Genomic DNA, 25,462 nt, shown 5'->3' with positions numbered 1-25,462 from the left:
TTTTGGGCATGTTGTGCATGTAATAGTAACATGGCACCACAATAGTTATTCCATTTCTTTCTCATTCAATGGAGACCTCTTGAAGGCATGTGGAAAGGATTATGATCTAAGTGAGAAAATTCAGACTTCCCTCAAATTTTGAAGAACTTTAAATTATTTGTGATACAGAGTTGTACCAACTACCAAGAGTATTTTATCCTTTCAAGATGGTTTGCCACTTGACTGTGTCTCTTTGGCATATAATTATTGTAGCATTATCTCTGAGATTATTATGTAGCATTGCTGCATACCATTTTCAGTTACTTGAATATAAGTTGTACACTGAAAAACTATATATCTATGTACTGCTTTTCATAGGTAAAGTATTTCTCTTGACATTGAAGCTATAAGCTGACTTGATACTAAACAAAGCCGTTTTTTTAATATACCTTTAACTTTACTTAAGCTGATTTAACCAAAGTAGGGTATGGTAAAAGATTTCACTTTGATGCGAAACATCAACATTAACTAACATGATAGACCAGTAGTCCAGTACTGGATCGGATCTCAATAGTAAATACAAATATCGCCTCCCACAATTATTCCGATAAAAAATGAGACTCCTCTAAACACTTTAGCCAGGATGAAGGCAATCATAGTGTCCTAATCCAATGATGAATATTGTTGAATGTATTATCACTTGACAAATTGACAGGACCCAGGAAACGATCTTGACAACCATAAATGCTTCAACCTCACTATTAATGCAAAGATGCCATAGCATGGAATATGCATCACACCCACAGCTAAGTACCTAGAAGTCAAACAAGAGGGTTTGAGATATGTAACATCATCTGATCCAGTACCATTAGTTTATTCAGTAACAGTTATGATAAACATGCAATGAGACACAAAAAATTGATCCTTGGTTTCATGTTTATTCAAAGTTATTCATATCTGAAGACTGACAAAAATTTAATCACAACAAGTTTCAGTTTCACTTGCAAATAGTCTTAAGAACTTTCTCAGTTGAAATATCAAGTGAATCTGTTAGTACTCCCTGACAAAAACAACACCTTCTTATGAAAGGATAAGCACATGTTTAAGAACATACCATAAGGGTGCATATGGAGATGACAAATCAAGGAAAGGGTAAGGCCACCTGTAACAAAGGTCAGCCAAGTATAACAACAGCAGAATCTTTCAAGTGAAAAGCAATAATGAAAAGTAGGGACACAAGTTTTTACCGAATTGAAGCAAACATATGAACGAACCACTGAAAACACACAAATTTAGCAGTCCAGAGGACGAAATATGCGAATCGAAACATCGGAAATCTCTGCATGTGTCATGAAGAAATAGTTTTAAATTTGAGCTATGTGATGAAGAGGGGGAAACCAAAAAATAAAAAATAACCCACCATGCAATTCAATGCTGTGTCACCAAGGAGGAAAAGAGCATTAACGGAGTGCATGCAAATAATCAACTGCAAATTGAAAAGTGCAAACATTTTCATATCAAAGAAAAATATGGTATGAGTATCAAAAGACCAACCTACTACCTCCATTCCTTTTTAAGTAATTCTTTTGGAAAACAAATTTGTTTATATTTATCAGTCTCTCTATAAATACAAGCAACATTCATCATTAATGACTATTTTACAACTACACCCTTAGACATAATGAATGGATAAGAATATAAAAATGATATATTCTTCTACAAATTCTCCTACACCATAAGAAAAGTAACATATATCGCAGTTTATTAATGACTGGTTTACAAGTAATATGTGTCACTTTCTTGTGGTGTAGGAAGATTCCGTAGGAGGATATAACTTTACTCATTGAGATAATGCTTTGATGTTGGCTAAATTTTCCAGATGAATATCATATAAATAAAAATCAGAATTACTGGAACCAAAATTTTGATAAAAACATGTAGCAAAACTGTACCCTCACATTTAAGCAAAGATACGAAGCATCTGCTTTCAAGGTTGAGTTGCAATATGGAGAACAGACCCATTAATAACATTGATATTCAATGGAAATCTCCAACTTATTTTAATATTCCAAAAATGTGAAACTAGAAGGGAAAGGCCAAACAGTCTTTAATTTTTTATCTGTATATTAAGCATAACTCTAGAGGGTTAGCCTTGGTTACTGTGCTGCTTCTGCTTAGTGATCGTGAGGTCATGAGTCCAAATCATGTTGCATGGTAGGGCTACATACTTCTACATTATACCCCTCCCATACCATATTAGATGAGAGCCTCATGCACTGGGACACCCCTTTATATTAAGCGTAACTTTACCGGCCTAAAGGATAAATGACAAACCAAGGACAAGGTTGGCAATACTTACAAAATCCAGTTTGAAATCTTTGGGCGTCATAAATGGATAAATGATGAGCCAGAATACACAGTCAGTGAGGACTACAGCACCTGCACAAGTCTATATATTCAAAAGAAAATGAAAACAAATCAATAGATTGCCTCCTGAGTCTAACCAGTTAAGAACATAACAAAATTAAAAATGTATTGCAATTTTTAACTGATAATTGGAAAAGAACAAGATTCAAAAGAAGACAACATTGTAAAAACAAATGGCTATAACACCAATTCTGTATCACAGCCTTTTACAAACTTGTGATTGTTGTGGAAACATTCATCTTAAAATCCCAACTTAAAACAAAATAATCTTTAGGTGTGAATGTGAGTACTCTAGTTGATAAGGCTAATACCAGGCCAATGATTCAAAACGTGTATAAAAGGGGAAAGAGGAAAGTTTGGATAGAATAACCAACTTTCCCTTTCTACTCTTGGGTAGTTAGAATCAGTTAGGAAACTAACTGCTATTAATAGCATAACAGTTAGGAGAGAGAGAGAGTTTTTTGATTAACCAATCTGATTTAGGAATCAGTGGTGGGGAAAAGGGATCCAGGGATCTTTGTATGCTTCTAATCTTGTCATTCTTCTTCTCTCTCTCAATTCAATAAAATCTAGAGCCCTGCCAAGAATTCCATTGATTCTGGCTTAGGGACATTTCCTATCATTCTCTTTTCTTAACTAGTATAGATACCAGTGTCTATCACTAGTCATTAATAATTAGCCAAGACTTCTTAATATGAGAATATGGCAGAATTCACCACTGATTAAAGAATACGCCTCCTACACCAAGATGGATTAGTAAAATCGTTAAGGTAAAATTACCTGAAAAGTTATAAGAAACATATAACCCCATAAATTAGCTGCATCCCGGGTGTGAGCAACCTGATTGGCACCTAAACTCTTGTACAGGTTAGACGCATCTACAGTTGCATCAAGTGTAGGAGCCACATATGAGCCCTGTTCTGCATCTAAATTAGCATGGTTGATCGTGCTACCCCCAGATTCATTTTTGTTAAAGTAACACCCATATATGGAGAAACAGGACCCAAGCTGAAAGTCAAATTGGGATTATTGTCATTTAGAGAAGATATGAACTGAAAATGTAGAAAGGAAAAGTTGACTGATTCGTTGAATTGTTTTCTCGAAGGAGAGGATGCGAAGCTGTAAGTTAACTTAATGTGATACAATCTAACTAGACAATGGAGAGTTAGAGATGTGAAGTATTACCCCAAAGTAAAAAGTGACCAAGGTAAAGGTCCACCTGTTAAGCAACAAAAATAAAAAGAATTAACATATTTGTGACCGAAGATCTAATTAAGGCAGCAGTATTTCATCATAACAATCAACCATTTTACCCTTTCTTCCCACTTATACATTTTCATCCAATGAGTATTAAATACCACAATACATGTAATATATCATAATAAGTGCTTCCACTCTAACAAAGGCTCTCCATTGTTGACATAGATTGGTTTGACTAAAAGCTTCTCTCCGGAATGCTATCCCTGGATGAAATATTTCCAGTTACGCAAAAAATAACTAAGAGCAAGGGGATATGGTTCAACATTCAAGAGAGGAGTGACATTCTCTTGCTTGGTTGTCATCATTTTATTGGGATGAAATGATATGGGACAGAGACGGGAGCAGAAAATTAGAATATATTTGTGGAGTACAGACTACAAAGATGTTATTCTTCGCAAAATTTGTTACTGGGTCTGAAAACAATATGATAAATAAATGAATAAACAAGCAACTTTCCTAGCATGCTACTCCAGTTGGCAATGAAATAGAAATGAGTGCAAATTAAACATATGAAGCAATAAAGAATAGTTTTTCATGCATACAAGTTTAGTTGCATCGGGCAGTTTTTGTTACTTCAAGCAAGCATGACTATAACTTGTTTAATCTATCTAATCAGTGAATAGTTGGATCTAAAACTATATATAATATATAGGATGTGTAATGTAGCTTACTGAGTGTAGAAGTAAAATATGCCGAATCCATCAGCAACCACATTGGCAATGAGCAAAGACAAAAGCACAAGAAAAGAGATTATTCTGTAAGCAAGGAGCCAAGCAGGATGAATTCCTTTAACACATGTATTCCACGCTTCATCCTTATACAACGAACCAGCTTTTTCTCTCTGCCTTCTCCTCACACTTCTCCATTTATTGAATTCTTCATACTTCCAAATCAAAAATGATGCTAGAGCCATAGCGATCAAAATAAATAGTGCGCATATGAAGAACCTCCAATTCAACCAATAACTTAGGGTATTAGTATTTGCTCCCATGGTGGGTTTCCAGCTATTGTTTGAGGATCCTGTTATTGTAAAGAAAACCGCGAGTTTCGACTTTCAATACTTGGTTAGGTGAATATGAACACATTGGGTGTAAAATAGAACTTATAAACTATAACCATCTAACTAACTTGCAACTAATTCTATATCCCTAACCATCTGTAACAATAACAACAGTTAAGAACGCCCCAAATTCTCAATTGATTCAGTTCTACACAACAGGAAAATAAAAACGGAAGGTTCAATATGCTAAAACAGAATACGTTTAGAAATTCATGGCACCCACGTCACAAACACAATCAAGAGCATGCATAGTAACAAAAAAACAGAATTGCTATGTTTATAAGCACAACACAATAAGCAAAGTAAGAACAGCTTCTGTAATATATAACACAAACTTGCTCACCAATCTCTAAACCCAATTAAACCCACAATCCTTAATTAGGATGGGCATCACCCAAATTCAAAAAAGTTCAAAACTTGGTCAAAATAAAACAAAAAAAGAACATAATTGATTCCTTATGGAAAGAAGAAATAAAGATGTGGCACTCACAATGGAGAAGTAAAATTGAGAGAGGTAAAGGAGTCAATATTGAAAGGGTTTTTTATTGATTGATAACAGTTCAGAGACTAATCCCAAATGAGACAATCATGTGTGCAGTGCAGAAGAGAAGAGAAAAGACGTGTTTTTCTTTGGTCCGTAACAATTATAAGAAGGAAAGTTTTGTTTTATATGCGATATTAGGTTCCATATCCACCAATCAGAGAATTAGAGATTGTATATTAACGGGACTCAGTGTTTATTTTAATGAAGTTCTCACCATAGAGATTGTATATTAACGTGACTCAAATGTTTATTAAAGTGTCCATCCTAATACCAGTGAAAAAGGTGGAAGATTGTGTTACAGAAGTTACCATAGAGAGTTTTTATAATATGAATTTGAGGTAGTTGTCCGTAAGTAAGAATATGTATCACGTGAATCTGTCATTATAATGCGAAAGTTTATAATTATTTTTATTTTAAAGTCAATAATCATTCATATATGAGTTATAAATGAATACTTATTTACAAATATATCCCAAATGAATTTAACTAGAATAGAATCTCAGTTATACCGTGACATTTACTAACTCAATATTATATTTACTTGTTTAATAGTTTTATGTTAAGTGTACCTAAAAAGTGAAAAATATTTTATAAAATGCTATCAGTATTAATTATATATATTTTTTAAATTTGTGAGAGCTTATCATCTCAAAAAAAATATATCAGATGAACTTATGTTGTTAATATGAGAATCTCCTTAACATGTGTGGTTTCTATTAACAATGTTGTAAAAACCATTTTGTAGAGGCCGATTTATTCGGAAAACCGGTGAATCGGACCCCTAACCGGTATGATACAGGTGTTGAACCGATCAAGTATCAAAACTGGTGAACCGACCGGTATTTTACTAAACCGGCCGGTTTATACACATATATTTTTTTTTTGAAAAAAAACTTAAAAACTCATTACAAGGTGACTCATCTTTCCAACCATTCTTCAAAACTTCAAGGTACATGCTTCCAAGACATACATAGATTATACACTTTTTGGTTCTTAACATTCGTGTGTAATCTCACTGACATTTGTGTCTGAAAATAAGATTTGGTGGGAAAATATAATATCAATATGAGACAACTATGACTCCTTTGTGTTAAATATTAAAACTCTAAATTTATTTATTTTGTAGAGTGAGTTGTGAACTTGTGTCATTTATTTATATTTTGCGGTTGTTAAGTGATACTTTTGGATTAATATATGTTTTGTACTTTAGACTTTGAATTTGTTGAAGACTTAAAATTATTTGTTTATGTAGATTTTGAGTAGATTATAAATATGGATTATAAAATAGGAGATCTATATGTTAGATAATCTGCTTTAAACCAATTGACTAATTTTTCAATGAAAAGATGCACAATCTATAAGATGTATCACATGGTAAATGTAAGTAAAGATGATATTGCGAGAAAATAAGAGGTAATTACTAAATTTAAATCATACACTATTTTTTATTTTCCTCTATTATTATTATTTTTATCTATCCAGTTCAGAAATTTATTTTGCATCAGTTAATTTTTTTATAAATACAATAATTTAAAACTCTCTTGATTTACATGACAAATGAAAAAACATATTAATCGTAAACAAATATTACATCATAAAAATGATATTAAATTCAATATAAATCAATACATATGAACACATAAATGTAAAACTATCCAAACAACAAAAGTTCATTAATGAGAGTAATAATAAAATGAATCAAATGAAACTTATACCATCAATGTGCTGGTCAAATAGTGTAAGTGGGGACTGAATCCCAAGAATGATGATTAATTTATTGAGAGTGATATTTGTTGGGAGAGACAATCACAAATTTTAAAAGATAGATTAGTTCATTACCAAAAAAAGGTGATAGCATACTCTTTGTAATACAAAAAAAATAAATGAAACTTCATGAGAGAAATGGACTCCAATTTTTGCTCTACGCCTTTTTTCATGTCCACATACACATTCAATCCAAGACCATTAAATCTAACATATGGGCCAAGAAAGCCCAATACACATAACCCCATTCCAAAAACCCTAATTACCCATCATTATATAAAAACCACTCACTTCTGCAAAATCGCCAAACCCTAGATTTCGACGATGCAGATCTTCGTGAAAACCCTAACGGGTAAAACCATTACCCTCGAGGTTGAATCCTCCGATACCATCGACAATGTCAAGGCCAAGATCCAAGACAAGGAAGGAATTCCACCGGACCAGCAGCGTTTGATCTTCGCCGGAAAACAACTCGAAGACGGTCGCACTCTCGCCGATTACAATATTCAGAAGGAGTCGACCCTCCACCTTGTCCTCCGCCTCCGCGGTGGCGCTAAGAAGCGTAAGAAGAAGACCTACACCAAGCCTAAGAAGATCAAGCATAAGCATAAGAAGGTGAAGCTCGCGTTGCTCCAGTTCTATAAGGTTGATGATTCTGGGAAGGTTCAGAGGCTCAGGAAGGAGTGTCCTAATGCTGAGTGTGGTGCGGGAACTTTCATGGCTAACCACTTTGATCGTCATTACTGTGGAAAGTGTGGGACCACCTATGTGTACCAGAAGGCTGATGCATGATTTCGTCATTTGAAGTGTTGAGTTTCTTGATTTTATCTTAAAGTTATAGTCTTTTTCGTTTTTGGAATACTGGGTGTTTTTAAAATTTTGATTTTATTGTTATGACTTCCTGAATATTTCGGATTTAAATTGCTGCCTATTGGTATTTTGCGAACCCAATTTATGTCTTTATTTATGATATGTTTTAGTTCAATATTATATAGCTGCTGGAGTTAGATCCTTTTTGTTTCTGTGGATGGCTTTTGCTTTATGACCTTATGATGTTTTTGCAATGTGTTTTGTCTGCCTCTGTCGCCCTAGATATGATACCATAAGTTGTTTGATATCTAAGTGTTTGTGCTTAGTTATTATATTATAATTGAAATCATTTTGGTGGCATTTACCGGACTGATAATCTTGTGAAGGGGAGTGTACAATATGTCCGACTGAACTGAGTTTTCATGTCATGTTGAGTCTGCTGGATATATTTGTTATTTGTGTCTACATTGTTCCATAACTTCGCTATTTTCATTTAGCTATGTACTGAATATGTTTTTGCACTTGTGTCTTAACATAGATTTGAATGGGATTATAAAATGTCAAGGTGTAACGTCCAGGTCAAAAAGTGTTTTCCCAATACATTTGTTAGTTAGTTTGATAGACGGCAGTCCTAGTTATGGTTTATCCGAGACATAATGTGAGTGTAGCATTCAATTAATTTTTCAAGTCATATTTGTTTCCACTCATGGCTTTTTGAATGATACCATGAACACTTGACAATGCTGTATCATGATGTGATGTTGTGTAACTAAAAAGTTCCCTTTGTTCATCAACCTGTTAGTGGTTTAAATTGACAGTAGTCCTAGTTTTAATTTGCCTTAAGGTAATGTCGTATTCTATTGATTTGCAATTTGAATGTGATTTTTATGCCTATAGGAATGTGTTGTCAATCACAATACTTGTATATGTGCACTCAATGCTTCTTGAGCCAGAGTTTCAGTTTGGATGGTGATCTGAAATCTTGATGATATAAAACTATCATGGCTTTTCCTACTTGTGACTGTAATAGACTGCAATAGTAATTTAGTTGGCTCTATAGATAAGATTATGTGGCATTTGAATACATTCAATGATATGGCCAAAACTTGACACCCTCTTTGTTCATCTAGAAGATTTTTGAACGACTGCTTTTTTTTTTCTTTCCAATTTGCTTGTTTTGATCATTATAAACTGCGATCCTTATTTTGATGTGATGTTTGTGCCATGTTTAATTAGTTATGTTGTCACTGCTAGCATTCACTTCACGGTTGCACATATGATATTGTGCGTAGAGCCGGAAACGAGCCGAACCAGAGTTCAGCTCGATAATGATGGGCTCGGCTCGAAATTCGATTTGAGTTCGATACGAGTTATTATTTTAGCTCGAGTTCAGCTTGGTTAAAGTTCGTGAACTGTTTTGTTCATTGAATGGTTCTTTTCAACAACTCAAATAATTAACTCAAATAATTTTTTCTCTCCTGTTTAATATAAATATAATCTTGTTTATATATATATTGAGTCGGCTTATGAACCAAACGAGTCGAACTATATTCAACTCAAGTTTGGCTCGTTTATTTAACAAGTTCAATTTCTAGTTTAAGTTTAGTTCATTTGGTTCATGAACTAAGTTTATCGAGCTTAATAATAAATTGAGTTTTGAACGAATATTGAGTTAGTTCGGTTCATTGTCAATCCTACGAGTGCGATAGAATCCAATTTTTTTGGTGATCCTTAAATTCACCCAGCCTTTGTCATGATGGTAGTACTTCAATGTATTGTTAAGTTTGGACTTTTTTCCCTTATCATGTCATCGCAGTCCTGAGAATTAATGATCTGGTTGTTTCGTGGAGGTTGAGTAAAATGCTGGTTGTTGTTACATGACGTAGAAAAACACATGGTCAAGCTCATTTTTATTTTATTTTTTCCCTCTACTTAAGTTGCCGTTGCTCTAGAATAATAAATAAACGTAAATGTATTGGAGGAGCGTAAACTTTTGATCCTTACTTCTATGGCATGCAGTAATCAATTTTTCCTTGTTCATATTAGTAACAAATTTCCTCGTATCTTATAAGTATTTGCTCAAATTTTCATTTTTAAACTTTCCCTAAACGATGGGGAAAAAAAATCAGCTGACGGTACACCCAAATGGACTACTACATTTTATTTTGTCTGTGTGCAGTAGCTTGAATGATCTTCATTAGAATGGTGTGCAGGATAAAATTTTTGATGGGGATTCTATCATTTTTTGCATTTGTATAATTTTTTTACCAGGAGAGTTTAAATTAAACTAAACTTTATATCATAATCTTCAACACCATGGAGAATGGGACTGGAGGAATTTTGTTTTATCCAAACGGAAACGTGTGCCCTATTCAAGATTTTACATTAAACAGGAGAAAAAAAAGTGAAAAAAAAGGCAATAGCTAAAAGTGGCATGCCTAGTATTCTCCAAAAGATGTAGGTACAATTATACTTAGGTTGCTACAGTCTAATCTTTTTCATCTGCTCGTATTTTTCCTTTCCATTTTATACCATGTTGATAAGTTATATGATATTTTAGGCATGCATCTCAGTTGCTGCTATTCTGGTGCAAACCTGTGCAGAATAATGTGAATCAACCCATTTTGTATTATTTTTTTGTAGGTATCTTCTTATACTCTTTGGGGGTAAGGAACTAATCATTTTTGGGTTGTTAATTATCTTTTCCAACAAGTGTCGTCATAGGATTTGAATCCTTAACCTTTTGGTCATTTTGAGGATCCAATGCGATTTTACATCACAAGACCAACGTTTTATTGATGTATTATTATTTGACTAAATGGCCACTTATTTGAGACCTTACACGGTCAAACACAAAAAATGTAATTTCGATCTATTGGTGACTAAAATGAAGGTGACTTTGAGACTAAAAATCTAATTTTCATTTATTAAGGACTAAAATGAAAGGTGGCTATAAAACTAGAAAAAGTCATCCACACATATTAAGAAGTAAGCATAAAACTAGAAAAGAAGAAAAAAACAACTTTACCCTTGATTAAACTAGGATGGAACTAAATTCATTCAAACTTTGTCTCTTTAATGCCATTTACACTAGTTGGTCAAGAACATATTAAACTACTGAATATTTGGATTAAGTAATTTTAAACTTTATTTTCTTCACAATCAAATTAATGACATAGTGATTGACACAAAATGTTGATCAAACATTATAAGCATATACTCAGTGTTGTTTTTAAAGTTTTCTTAAGATCAATGTGCTTGAAGAAAAAGTAGGGAAATAGATTTGTAATGTTTGGTACACATCTTATATTATAGGCTGTGGTGGCACTTGGTAGAATATGTAAATGTGCAGAAAATGATGTTGGACTCATTGGATTTGAAGATGAAAATGTGAAGTAATATTATTGGAACATGGATTTGTTGTCGTAAACCATGTCCCAAATCCTGTCCCGCATAATAGATATATTACGTTAATTAAAAAATTAATATATTTTAATTTTTTTTTGTTTTTTGTTTCAATATTATTAGTAGTTTGGGACAACATATGGATAATATTGTGATGGTTTAGCTGCCGAACTAAGTTGTTGGAAACTTTTGATCCAACTTCAATTGACAACAGTGACACCTCAGTGTGTCACTACAAAGGCTTAATGATCTGATATTTGACTCAACCATTTAGTTCAAACCTCAAAACTTTCAAATAGTAGTCATTTTCTTAAGGCTGAACTACTCCATCCCACAATTATGAGACACCCTATTCTGGTTCTGATATGTATTAATAAAACCTCAACCTACACTGTTGTTTTATGGTAATTTATTTATGCCATGAAATTGGTGTCTAGCTTTCAGCTTTATAGTTTTCTTAGGCTCATCATGTAGGAGAGAGTAAAAGTTTCAGTGAGTCAAACACACCAAACCATTACTTAGGTGCAGTGACAGCTTTGAGTTGAGTTGTTCATTTGGCAAAATGCCAAAACTAGTTAATTTTTCTTCTGAGTAATGAGCAAAAGTAGCTATCTCCAGATAGATGCCACAGGCAAAGAAGCTTCTTAACTCATGCTATCATAAAATGTAAACTAGTTGTTGGATTTATTAAAGTGTAAAGTCCCACATTGGATATGAAAGGAGGAATGAAAGAGTTTATAAGTAAAAAAGACTCATAGAATTAATACAATAAGGTTTTGGTTCAAGATGTGATGTCTTACTTGTGACTCTCTGTTCTTCCTATACCCTAGTAACAATGAAACTCCTTAGTAGATCACATTCTTACTCCAACACTAGTTTACAATGTAGCTATTTTTTAGAAGCACTACAATGAATAAATGATAGCATTTTTATTTAACAAAGAAAAGAAAAAGAAAGGCAAGTTAGGTGACAATCACTTTGCTTATGCAATTAAGTATTCTTTGGTCTTGTACTTCAGCAAACTATTGCAATTATTTTTGTGGAAATCAGAACCTTAAACCTTTCATAAGATGTATAATTAAACTATTTTCTTCTATGAATTGTTTCCATTGACATGAAAGTGGTTTCCCAACCCAAACTCATTGTGGTGAGTTGTAAATGAACTTTAAAGTTGGAGTATATGTAATAAATGAACAGGGAACAAAGATGGGCCATTGTTCATTATTATGCAAAATCATCAAAGCATAAAAGGCCAAAATATATAAAGTGAAGGGTGCTTAGGACATGATAATATATAATTGCAAGGAGATCTTTATGTATTACAAAAATGACTTACTTAAAAATAATGCACCAATAATATAAGTGTATATGCGGTTCTTGGCTCCTACCAACTACACAGCTTCCGTTTATTTTGTATGCAGGACTTAGTCATGAATATAACATGTAGAGATTTTTCACATAATATATTGGTTCTCTATAGGGGGAAAACTAGCCATATAAATCCTACATAATAAGGCTAGGCCTATAGGAATAAGATTGCAAGTTAGTTGTCTGCAATAACGCAGAAAGGACAATTTCCATATTAAATTTCCTTTCAATGAGGCTGATCAAACAAAATCCAAACCACTTTAAGATATGCTAAACCAATTCTTTATCAATCTCTTGATAACAAGTTTTCCATCTTGCACTTCCAAAGGGGCATTATGAATAATGTTGGATGGATATCTAAAGTGGGACATCATTTGGTAGCTTCTTAAAACTTCTTTTAATAATGTGTAAAAATAAAGTTATATATAGCATTATTCTATTTCAGGATTTAAACCGTAATTAAGGTCACTGAGTGACAACCTTACCATTGCGCCAAACTCAACCTCTTTTGTTTGGCACAACGGTAAGGTTGTTGTTTAGTGACCATGACGTCACAAGTTTAAATCCTGAAATAGTCTTTCCACTTGTGAGAATAAGGCTGCGTACATGTATCATCTTAAAACTCTAGTAAGTGGGAGCCTCGTGAACTAGACCGATCTTTTACGTGTATAAAAAAAGATGAAAAGTTGACATGAAAACTGGGCAGCCCTTTTATGGCAGTAGTATATTTGCACTAGTTTTTCATTTTGTTGAATTAATATTGCTCCTTGATTATGGTAACCATTAAATCCAACACATCTGCAATCACATGGGAAGGAGTGAAGGAAATAGCAGAAAAAGGTTTGAATGAAATTGATACGTGCTTGACACAGAATCCAAGTTCAATGTGAAACAAAATGAGATAGGAAGTAACACATGCCTAGAGAGCACAGAAAGTGGGGAGGGTCCTTTTTAATAGGTCAATTTATTTTACTGTCTTTCAGGAAAGACAAATCCTAAGATGCCTCTTTACCTTCTCTATGTACCCTTGTGGAAACCTTCCCTTCATTCTATTATGGAAAGGTTTTCTGCACTTTCTTTTTCATCTAGGACAAAGATATGCCTTTGGAGAGGTTAAGAGTGTCAATAAAAGAGAAAACAACACATGAAACAAACAAGTACTTTAAGTCAATCTGCAAAGTACCATAGAACTTTGGGCCACTACAACCCAATGGTCAAGCAAACAAGTAAACTAATCATAGTAAACAATCTACTCAAGGGTGTAATTGTAATTTTAGTTTTACTCTCGACACCTAAATATTAGTGATCTGTTTGCAAGTCGATTTTTGGAAGGTGAGGAAGAGAAAACGAAGACTTCAGGAAACATACTTATGAGATGATTCTCAAGATTTTCATTTTTCTTCTTTCTCCTCCAAGAATAAACTCGCAAACAAATCTTAAGAGGATTAAAAAAAATTAAACTCTCTCTAATCTCTATTCTTAATCTTCAAGTTTGAGTGTTTTCCTACAATGGAAATCACCATTAGTACCTCATTTCACAAATCATTGAAGCATGATGATAATTGATTATGAATATCCAACTTCAACTATAAATACTCCCTTGTGTCAAATGAGCTACACCCTCAATCTCTCTCTCACTCTCTATCTTTCTTGTTCTCTCTCTCACATATCCAACCTCTTCTACAGATTCAGACACACTCCCATGTCAACAATGAACCATCTTTTTGATCTTCCAGACCAGATATGTTATATACAATGTGGATTCTGTACCACAATTTTGATGGTAATATGAGCTATCTACTCTCTTAAAACTCTAACTGCACTTCTTGACTTCATGTGGTTTATAACTTCAATACCTCTTTCAAAAACAAATTCTTTCTGTTTCCATGCAGGTAAGTGTTCCATGCAGTAGTATGTCAATGGTGGTTACAGTAAGATGTGGGCACTGCACAAGTCTCCTTTCTGTTAACATGATGAAAGCTTCTTTTGTCCCTTTACACCTTTTAGCATCACTTAGTAATCTTGAGGTGAAAAGTTACCTTTCAAATTCTATGTTTGTTTTCTTATAGTTTTTCAAGTGAGTCCAATGACCCACATGCTTATATTTATATCAGTTAATGGATTTTTAACTGTCTGCACCCTCTAGCCAAAAGAATGCAGTCCAGAAGAGGATATGAACAAGACTTTGAACAACTCTAATGCTTCCATGATGACTTATTCTGATTGTGAGGAAGAGGATGTGATTCCAATTAACAATGTTGTGAATAAACGTATGTAAGACAGTGTTAACTTTGATATGATACTTTAGTTTGAAGCAAGTTTTATTAACGAAGATTTCCTCTTAAGTTTATTTTGTGGTAAATAAATTCCATGCAGCCCCAGAAAAGAGACAAAGAACACCATCAGCTTATAACCGCTTTATCAAGTAATGTTTTGTTAAACAACGTTGCATTTTATAGACCATAAAGTTCAAACTATGAATTCTAATGTTAGCGTTAGTTTAATACAGGGAAGAGATCAAGAGGCTAAAGGCTGAACACCCTGATATGGCCCACAAGGAAGCTTTCAGTACAGCTGCAAAGAATGTAAGATTTAATTTTTCATATTGTTATAGCATTTAGCCGATCTCACCCGGTGGGATTAAGACTTGATTTTTATTTAGGCCAACACTTTTTCATACTTGGCAACCTTTTAAGGTTGTTAACCATAAAGGGTACTTAAAGTAAGAATGATTGTGAATATGTTTTTCATTTGCAGTGGGCTAATTCCCCTCCAACTCAATGCAAAGGGGATGAAGAAAGTTGTAGCCAGACAGAGCCACTTCTGGATCTAGACTCCCATTTGGATCCTAATGATGCTGAGGTAAAAGTATAATTATTTGAAAAGCTGAATAGTTTCTTAATTTATTAATCAGATGGTCCTTTTATAACTGATATAAATTACTTTTGCAAATTAAAATTTGTTATTAGTAGCAACTTATTTGGTATAGACATGCTACTTGTCCCTTTCTATGTATCACATGAATATAGAGGTAGGCTTCATTAATAACAGAGAAAATAGTATACGCTTTTGATTAACTTAGTAAGTTTTAATGTTTAGATAATTTAATTGATGTATCAAATAATCAATTGTAGGTAACCTTTAGAGATTAAATCAGTATGCAGTAGGAGCTATGAGTCGCCAAGAAATTTGAAGAGAACATAAAACTAGAAGTAACAGTTCACTAAATAAGACAACATTGTAATACTAACATAAAATGATAACTTTCTAAGGTAATAATGTGCATGTACTTCCATGCAACTTTAATTAACCCTACCAATTTTCTAGTCTAGTACTTTGTCATTGTAATGATTGCATGGATGTGAACTTGCAGGTGAATGAAGAAGGTCAAGGTTTCCGTGGAAGAAAGGTTCCAAGGAATTCTATCTTGGGAAGGATGCCATTCAATTGAGCAAAGCTTAGAATGTAGTATGACAAAACAAGAAAGGTTGTTTGCTATCTTAGCATTAATGTTGCATGTAAATCGTTTTCCTTCTGAAGAAAAGATGTCACTGGGAATCAAAACAATTATTGTAGAATTCTGACCTCATAATTTGAGACTTTAGGACGTTTTTAATTGATGGTTCATAGTTTTAGTTGACACTTCAAAAATTCTGCTTGAGCATATTAACTCCCCATTAGGCTTCTAGATCAATGCTTAAAAGTTGATTGATATTAACTCTATGACTCAGTGAAAGGGTGATAACGTTTCTTGAACTCTCCATCGGGTCCTATCACAATCATTTCATCATCAAAATCCCACGACCATTTGATCACCAAAATCTCACAATCGATCATTTGATCACCAAAACTCTCATCGGAGATCCCCGCATAATTCGGTAAGGTGAGGAAAGCATCTTTGATCGGAGAGATAACCGGGAAAGAGGGAAAAGGGTTTTTCATTATTTTCCATGTCTATGTAATGCATACATGAAGGACAGGTTTTTTGTATTTTCTTAGGGCCAATGACCAGATAAAATCCGCCGAAGCCATGAAAAATCAATCATCACCCACAACCACTAGAACAATCTATCTGTTTTCGGTTCTGTAAAACAGTAAACGTATAAGCTTTTGCTGACATTGGTTTGATGATTACAAAATTATGGGTGTGGTTGATTCTTTTTAATCCTTGGTACTAGAGATCCAAGACCATGCACTCAATTAGCTAACTTACCTTCGAGTGTTTTACTTTGGTTCCTTCATTTTACTTTACAAATAGTTAGTCTAGACTTATAGCTCTGACATTGGCTCAAATAATGTTTAGTTTGAGGGAGGAACAACTAAGTACGATGAACACTTCAAGTCTTCAACACACTAATGAATTTTAATACTAAGAATCCCAAGATCAGAGCCTATAAATGGACACAGACAGCTACAAGAGAGTATTGAATATATGAAGAAAATCCCAGTGTAACCATCATGGATATATGGAAATTCAACTCACTCAGCAATCAAACTACTTCAACACTAGAGTCATTTTGATTTTCAATTAAAAAAAATTACACTTACACTCCCTGAGTTTTAGCAAAATTATACAAATAACCCTTATAATTCTTACACCTATAAAACCCCCTAATTTGTATATAAATTACAATGATTACCACAAGTATAATATTTTAAATAAAAATGACAATAAATGTAATTAAGTTAAAGAAAAGATATATTGTGAAGATATATCCAAATAATATACGTGTCAATATCTCTTTATTATTTTTTTGTTCGTTACGATGTAGTATAAAAGTGATTTAAACAATATCTCTTTAAAATTGTTGATATATTTTGTAACAAAAAAATAATAAAAATATATTGACTTGTATATTATTTGGACTTGTCTCCACAATATAATATGTTTTATTTAACTTAATTGCATTTATTGTATTTTTTTTGTTTAAAATATTACACTTATTTCTCGTGCATGATGAGTATAGTGAAATTATATAAATGAAAGGGATTTGTGCAGGTATAGAAAAGTGAGGATAGTTTGTGTAATTTCACTAGAAATAGGGAGTGTCAGTGTAATTTACTCTAAAAAAAATTGGGAGTGAAATTATGAATTTTTCATGGAGTTTATCCCCACGTTAACACTGCATTATACAAAGAGAGGTCGAATTGTAATACGCAGTATAAGTCAGCTACCTATATTCCTAATTATACAGTTATAACGTGCACCGGTATCAATTTGACATTCATAAACAACTAGATTTTCACATAACTACCTGCCACAAGTCTTCTAAAATTTTCTCTTTCAAATGATATGATATGATACCTTAATATCAAAAGAGAGTTATGCATCACACTGACTGAAATTAAAAAACTAGCTAACGTAAGTTGCAACTTAACATGACCCCTTTCCAGCACAGGATATTGTCACAGTTGACTCGAACAAGCACACAAACAAGACCTCTCTTTGTTGTAAAATAACACGAGGAAAAAGAAAAGAAAAGAAAAAACCATGGACAGGTGACCAGATTACATGCAGCACAACCGACACATCTTGGACATCCGCAATTCCTTAAGCATTCTTAAATCTTAACTCGGATCAGATTTTTCCAGAGCTGCAACAAATATACCATCAGTAAAACAATGATGATATTATAAATTTGACACAGAAAAAAAGAGGGAAACAGAAATATTACTGTTGTAATTCAAAAGCTTCTCAATGAGATCAACATGGGTCATAAGCATACGCCGACAACAATAACGAACCAGCAACAAAGCATCGAGTGCATCTCTGTATTACACAATCATGTTAATACTACTATATTTAAAATATATTCACCAGTAGCTAGACACTAAAGTGCCCTCAAGGATTTATGTAATGATACAATGGGGCCTGATATCTCTTAAGGAATGCAGTTTGGGAAAAATAATGTATGAGGTAATAGACCAACACCATGAAAGTTGAAACCTTAAAAAATGATTGTATGATTTATGACTATTAAGTAACAGATCCATACCAATCATAACATGCAAGTAACTTGTGAATAGTTAAGAAATAAACACAAATTTCTCTTGACAGTAGCAGAATCCACATATTCTCTTTATATGGCGGTGGCAATGAGGTCTATAGCAGACACAAAATTGTGTACTTCAAAGAACCGTGAGGAGTGAAACATTGGCAGCAGGGTTTAATGTATAAAAAGGGATTGGGGAGAGGAGAAACAAGTTCATGGATATGTTTGGAGAAAACTTCAATTTCAAGAGCTGCTGGAAGGAAAGGAAGAGTCGTTTATGGGTGGGGTAGAAGCAATGCAATTGATATTCTTTAATGGCAAACTAATCTCATCCTTTAACTCTGGCTATAATTAAATGTTCTCATTTCTTATAATAGTTCATTGTTCTCACCTAAGTCGCTTCACACACACATATAGATAATAAACACAAAGTGTAGTTTTATGGTAACAAATAATCAGCATGATTTCAAACCAGACTAATCACACTACTACATAAGTAGACTAGTAGAGATACCTAAAGTTACCTTACCAAAGCATGCCAACTACAATTTAATTAGAAATAAAAGATGGTGGCAAAAAAACACAAATACAGGAACAATAATTCAACAAAGACAAAAACTGTCAATAATCACCACCTTTACCCTCTCATATAAGCCACAGAAACTCATTCTCAACATGAAAATTAAAGGTAAAAACTCATTCAATTGTTATATCTATCTGATATCACACATTCAATTTCAGTAATCATAAAATACCATATCAGAATCAGTGACGAGAACAAAAATAAATCCCGTAATAAGTCAATATCGATAAACCCTAAACCCTAAACGTTCACAATGAGGCAAAAAGATAAATTGGAAAAGAGAAGAGGAACGGAGTAGTGACCCTTCACTGTAATCTGCCTGAAGAAGGTCGAGATAGGAATCCCATTTGTTTCCGATGACCTACATGGGAGAAAACGATAGAGAAAAATTGAGTTTCAAAAAATCAAAACCCTAAAAAAGGAACACACAATGTTATGTTATTTACTTATTTGATTAATAATATTGAGACGAAGTGAAAATGGAGTAGTATTGAGAGAAGTAGAGACCTTTCCACATGTGAAACAACGAACGGGGATGATCATCTTCCTCTGCACTATTCTGCAAACTCCACTAAGCTTCACCAATTGCTGTTTTTATGTACAACTCTTCACCTAAATTTTTATTACTTTTTACTTGTTTTTTTGTACCACCTATATTATTTAATTAGGGATTGCTCTCCCATACTAAGAATCTGAGGGTTTAATTTTTCTTAAACAATTGTTTTGAAAATGTCTAAAAATCTAGACCATTAAAATTTTCTTTTATCACATTTCTAATCTTAACTATGCATTCCTTTTTATCACATTTCTAATCTTAACTACGCATTCCTTTTTACCAGTAACTAAGAGGAGCCATACTCATACAATTGAGATAGACGGTGAGGAATTAATATCTTCTTTTTTGTACCACCTAGGTGAGTCTTCCTTTTTCTTACAATTGATTTACATCTTTCTTGTCTCTACGCATTCCTTTACTTTCTAAAGTTTCCAAATAGGTTATTTAAATCTAAAATATTTTTCTTCAAAAATCAAACTCTCATATCAGTTGTGAATGTCATGTATTTTTGGATATAATCACTAGCCATTATATCAATTATTTGATTAGTTAATGTTTTTTAAAACTAATAAAACTATTATAAGATTTGATTTTTTGGTAAGGGGAAGGGCCAACGGCTAAGGATGGCAAAAAAATTACACTCATTCATACCGTAAAAATACTGCAACAAATACTTATGGGTGGGAGCGAGTTTCATAATACTCGTCTCGTGGGTACTCATAAATTTATAAAATTAGTTTTTAGTTAAATTTTTATATATACAATAGTTTTTTATTATTATTTTAATATTATATATGACATACTTTATTATTATTTTATAATAAATTATACTTATTTGACTATCATCATAAATTTGTTATATAAATATCATATTGTTCATGTAATAATTATTTTTACATATTAATTGTTAGAACTTATATAAATATATAATTAAAATTAAAAACTCGAAATATTCGCTACTCGCATGAGAAGCCACAAAAATTATAGATTTAGGAATGGGAAAGTATTACTCTAGTCCATCTTCGCCTCTTGCCACCCGCCTAAAGGCCCAAAAAAGGAAATAAAACACTACAACAAATTGATAACCGCATGCTATGATGAACCAGCAGCGAAGTTTCACTTCACGTGTACAGAAGGAGATGCCTTGAAATTCTGATATTGGCCAAAACAAGGATAGATTTCATTCTCCATAAACACGAGCAAGCTCTTCTTGCAAATATCTTCCAAGTTCTAACACCTCTTGGGTCATTTAAAAATGACCTATTTGTGTGGTTTCACTAAAAATCACAATAAAATTATTAGATAAATTCAAGTTTGAAGCATCATATTGAATAAAATTAGGATTAGATTGATAAAAGTATTTATAAATTGAAAAGACTGATTAATCATTAAGTAGATGTTTTGATTCAAAATGTGGTCTTTTATTTATAATTCATTTTCTGCCATAATCCAATAACAATGTTTATCAGCATTCATTTGAAGTCTAAATCCTCTCTAATACTCAAATGTAATGATATAATCGGCTTAATAATTTACAAAAAAAAAATATTTAAAATTTACCCTATTAATTATTTTCCGAAGGACATGTGTCACCATCGTCCAATACTTGGTAGGATCTAGATTCATCTGTTCGGGAACTAGCACCAATTTAAAATTAAAATGATGAAGAGATGCTTAACTTAGATTTGAATGGTGTTGACCCCTACTTGAGGCAGCAGTGTTAATAGTATCTCATTTGTTTGATGTTTACTAACTTACGAAGCATTCCCGACAATGCTTCTGGCATAACCACTGTAGCCTGCAAGTCAACAACATTATGGTAGCAAGATCACGCAAGAAATCCGTTTTATCTAAAAGTTGCAGGCATAACCACTGATGCAATTGACCATGCTTCTCAAATGAATGAAGGACCTTTAACCCTTGTTTTCTTGTATTTATATAGGGAAGTATCTTGAGCATAAGGATAATAAGTGGGCTAATAGAAACTTGTTGGGTTTATTCAAGTGTGAAGTCCCATATTGGATATGCGGGATGAGTGAAAAAGTTTATAAGAAGGAGAGACCCATGGAATTAATACCTTAAGGTTTTGGTTCAAGACGTGATGTCTCATTTGTGACTCTTCACTCTTCTCGTACCCATGTAACAATGGAACTCCCTGGTGGTTGGAGGCTTCTCGGTCACAGTCTGGTCCAACAAGTGGTATCAGAACCGGTGGTTCACCCACACTTGAGGGGGAGATTGTTGGGTACGTGGTGTCTCACTTGTGACAATAGGTAGACCTTCACTCTTCTCATACCCATGTAACAATGGGTAAACCTAAAAAATATTATTATCTTTGACATACTGGTTTCGGGTAACCCGAAGTGTCTCTAATTATTTAAATTGATCTTTTTACTCTTTAGTGTTATACATATCTCACTTATATAAGATAATTTTAAGTTTATTATATAAAACAAGTTTGAGTTGAGTTTGAATATCACTTATACTAAACACAACCTTGAAACCAATATTTGAAATTGGAGAAAATTGGAACTCAAATTCAGTCAAAATGAATTTTCGCCATTAAATTTAGGTTATATTCAAGTGTATGTTGACGAGTTTGAGTTTATCAAGTAAAGATATATTGTCTCTCCTTATGCCTCGTAAAATATTTTAAAGATTTTCCTAACTCAACTCTAATTATTATATGATATGCTATCAATTATTAAGGTTGAAGATACCCCTATAAGAATGGTAACAATGTAGCATCCTCTTATGATGAGGTGGGGTACTTCTTTTGGAATTTGGATGTTGGCCTGCCCAATTCTCAAGATATGAACCATTTTTTGATGAAGAGATTGAGAGACAAAGCTATCTAACTTAGGGTGTATACTACCACTTTCTTTCCCATCATCTTAACACATTTACATGAGCCTAACAATGAAACAAATTAATTCCATATTTATTCGTATTGAATTATGAGAGTCAATGTTAGATTTGATGATATACACATGATTCTCTATCAACTTTGGTGTTAATTCATCTTTTATTTAAAAATTGTTCTAGTAATAACTACACACATTGAACCAAAAAATATACACAATCGATAGCGTTGAAATAGTGCTTCAAAATTTCTCAAACACGTCTACGTGTATGTGTAGGGCCAACTTATTAATTGGGTGACTTTGATCCTATAGCATTTTCTTTGCTTCTCTTCCAGATAATGGGAAAGGAACAATATGAGCAAGTTTAAATCCATAAGTCAATGATCAGCATAAATAGGAAAGATATGTATTGCTGGTTTATTTTATTTTATAGATAAATAATCAAAATGCTTTTTTGTTTTGCATCAAAGACTAAGGATTTGTTTGAGATTTTATTTTTTAAGAGCAAATGAGAGAGGAAAATATATTTGAACCATATAGATTATAGACTATCTAATTTTCCCTTTAAAAACAAGAGAAATGATTCTCTTCAAGAAAGGTAAATGATATTCTCCTCTAATATGAAATATTTTATCTATTTGATTATAATAAAATAACATTTTTGTTACTAAAAATAATAGGAGAAATAAGAACTATCCTATTTGGTACTTGAGATGATTCTTCTTCTAAACAAAACTCAGACACCATACCGATTTAATGCTTCAAGGTGTAGAAACTAGAGGTATACTTGCATGAAAGGTAAAGTGATAACTATTCTTTGGTACATTCATGAACCATTGTGGCCATTATTATCGTGTGGGACCAATCAATTGGAGTTTTTTATATTTGTGACAGAACTAGAATCCTTCAAGTCTTCAACACTCAAGATTATATAAGCAATGGCCATTGATTAAAAATCCCATATCATGTTAAAAAATGCACAAACGATGAACACGGTTTTGGTCAATAAAATATTGTTAAACTTTCAAAACATTATAATTAACGCGGCAGCACCACAAAATATAATGATGCTTCTGGAAAAAATAATAATGAGGATTATTGTATGACCCAAAAAATATGGCATTGGTGAATTGTGAACGTTATTGGGAATTATTGCAATTGGATTGTGGGAAGAGGTGCACATACACGGGATTATAGAAGTATTTATACAAATGTTTTTATACTTATATATATATTTTTTAGGCTTAAATATATTTATAGTCTCGGAATTTTTTTATGAGCTTGGTTTTTGTTTCTTGGATTTTAGTCCTTGTATTTGTTTCTTCGATTTTAGTCATTGAATGTTGAAGAAATTTGCTTTTAGTTCACGATGATGTATCAACACAATCAGCTACAACAACATTTTGAAAAATATGTCAAACATGAATATTAATCATATTATTAGAGACTAAAATCAATTTTGTTGCTATAGACCAAAACAGAAAATAGAAACTCAATCCAATACTCAATAAAAATTTGTAAACTAAAAACATGCTTATCTCAATTCTTCAATACTTATCATCAATTTTATATATCCTCAATTACATTCTATCTATTTTATATAAAAGTGTCATATCATTCTATCTAAAAAAAAATGTCACAATATTCTATTTTTTCATGTTATTTGTGATGTATTTGTTCATCCATTATTGAAAATGATCTAACACCCTCTAATATATACCTATATACATGAGTTCATTGCTCTGATTTTAATTTAATAAAATATGTTTTCCATTATTTATTTTATCCTTAAAAAGATAAAAATCTGAAATAATAATCTTAATTTAATATTAAAATATTAATAAAAAACAGCACTGATTAAAAATAAAATATCTAACTCAACTAAAAATAGTATGATAAATGTTTCAGATATTGAAAAACAATAAAAAAGTTGTAGTGATGTGCGAAAGAAGTTACATGGGAGGGGAAAAGACTTTAATGTGAGGCAAGATCGTTGAGGAGACTATAAATAAAGATAATAGGTGGATCAAGGAGGGGTGACTTGGAATTGAGGAGGTAAAGAGATAATTATATGGTTCTATTAGCCATTAGGTTTTACAACCCATAAACCACAATGACAAATTATACTCAATTTCATGTTTTTTTTGTTTCCATAAGTATCTTCGTATTAGAAATAATTCTGTCCAAATTGTAATTATTTACAGGTATTGAGGCTAACTCTTCTAATGAATATTTTTTTCATCCACAAAACTCGAACTCGAAATATTGTTTAAGAGAAATCAAGTATGTACCACTTGAAGCAACACTCAATAACAACATTATTGAGGTTTGTCACAACAACATGTACATCCTTTTAATTTAAAAAAGTGATACTAAACTTCTTAATATGCATTTTCAGTCATATCCACACTCATTTTACACTCTCCTCATTTTTAAAAGTAAAAATAAACATGTACAAAATTATCAATAATGTATTTATCTAGTAAAGTAATACACTGTTAAATCTCTAGAATATGAAAGATTTAATATTTAAGGATAACATTTATTAGAAACTAGCGTGTTGACATGCACTGTCGTGCCTGTCAACCCGCTTTCCTATCGTTTGTAATGTATAGTTTGTATTTTATAAATTCAAATACAATTTTTTGCGCAAATTTATGGTTAAAATAAGAAGATAATATTCAATTTTTTAAATTCTAATATTCAATTTTTTAAATACACTTTTAAAATAAGAAGATAATAAGGATAAAATAAGAAAATAATATTATATGGTTTTTTGGTAGAAATAAAAAGATATTGAGGGTAAAATAGGAAAACACAAATTACACCATGATGGGTGGTTATTTTGT

The 25,462-nt window shown here is 32.5% G+C and overlaps 3 protein-coding genes and 1 pseudogene across 6 annotated transcripts; 3 read left to right on the top strand and 1 right to left on the bottom strand.

The window, feature by feature from the left end:
• Positions 468–5,363, bottom strand: LOC109332993. Of its 3 annotated transcripts, none has more exons than XM_019568203.1 (9): positions 5,217–5,363; positions 4,338–4,686; positions 3,592–3,625; positions 3,187–3,414; positions 2,339–2,428; positions 1,400–1,465; positions 1,227–1,318; positions 1,094–1,141; positions 468–793 (listed from the first exon to the last, which is right to left on the bottom strand). In XM_019568203.1, exons 2-9 carry the CDS (start codon positions 4,655–4,657, stop codon positions 676–678), a joined length of 996 nt encoding a protein of 331 aa, XP_019423748.1. In that variant the 5' UTR covers positions 4,658–4,686; positions 5,217–5,363; the 3' UTR covers positions 468–675. The 3 variants fall into 3 exon arrangements, with proteins under 3 accessions (XP_019423748.1, XP_019423750.1, XP_019423749.1); XM_019568205.1 differs by having other exon boundaries at positions 5,237–5,363; XM_019568204.1 differs by lacking the exon at positions 5,217–5,363 and adding an exon at positions 5,070–5,180.
• On the top strand, positions 7,335–8,028 carry LOC109332995 (ubiquitin-40S ribosomal protein S27a). The gene has a single exon (XM_019568209.1). The coding sequence runs from the start codon at positions 7,359–7,361 to the stop codon at positions 7,824–7,826; it is 468 nt and encodes a 155-aa protein (XP_019423754.1). The 5' UTR covers positions 7,335–7,358; the 3' UTR covers positions 7,827–8,028.
• Positions 14,148–16,234, top strand: LOC109332413 (axial regulator YABBY 4-like). Of its 2 annotated transcripts, none has more exons than XM_019567388.1 (7): positions 14,148–14,400; positions 14,510–14,644; positions 14,764–14,887; positions 14,994–15,042; positions 15,127–15,202; positions 15,375–15,534; positions 15,590–15,735. In XM_019567388.1, the coding sequence occupies exons 1-6, from the start codon at positions 14,170–14,172 to the stop codon at positions 15,489–15,491; spliced, it is 732 nt and encodes a 243-aa protein (XP_019422933.1). In that variant the 5' UTR covers positions 14,148–14,169; the 3' UTR covers positions 15,492–15,534; positions 15,590–15,735. The 2 variants fall into 2 exon arrangements, with proteins under 2 accessions (XP_019422933.1, XP_019422932.1); XM_019567387.1 differs by lacking the exon at positions 15,590–15,735 and adding an exon at positions 15,991–16,234 and having other exon boundaries at positions 14,160–14,400; positions 15,375–15,479.
• LOC109332555 lies at positions 18,109–21,572 on the top strand (annotated as a pseudogene).

The sequence above is a fragment of the Lupinus angustifolius genome, chromosome LG18 (assembly GCF_001865875.1).
Source record: "Lupinus angustifolius cultivar Tanjil chromosome LG18, LupAngTanjil_v1.0, whole genome shotgun sequence".
Taxonomy (NCBI): domain Eukaryota; kingdom Viridiplantae; phylum Streptophyta; class Magnoliopsida; order Fabales; family Fabaceae; genus Lupinus; species Lupinus angustifolius.
This window is presented reverse-complemented; position numbering and strand designations above follow the sequence as displayed.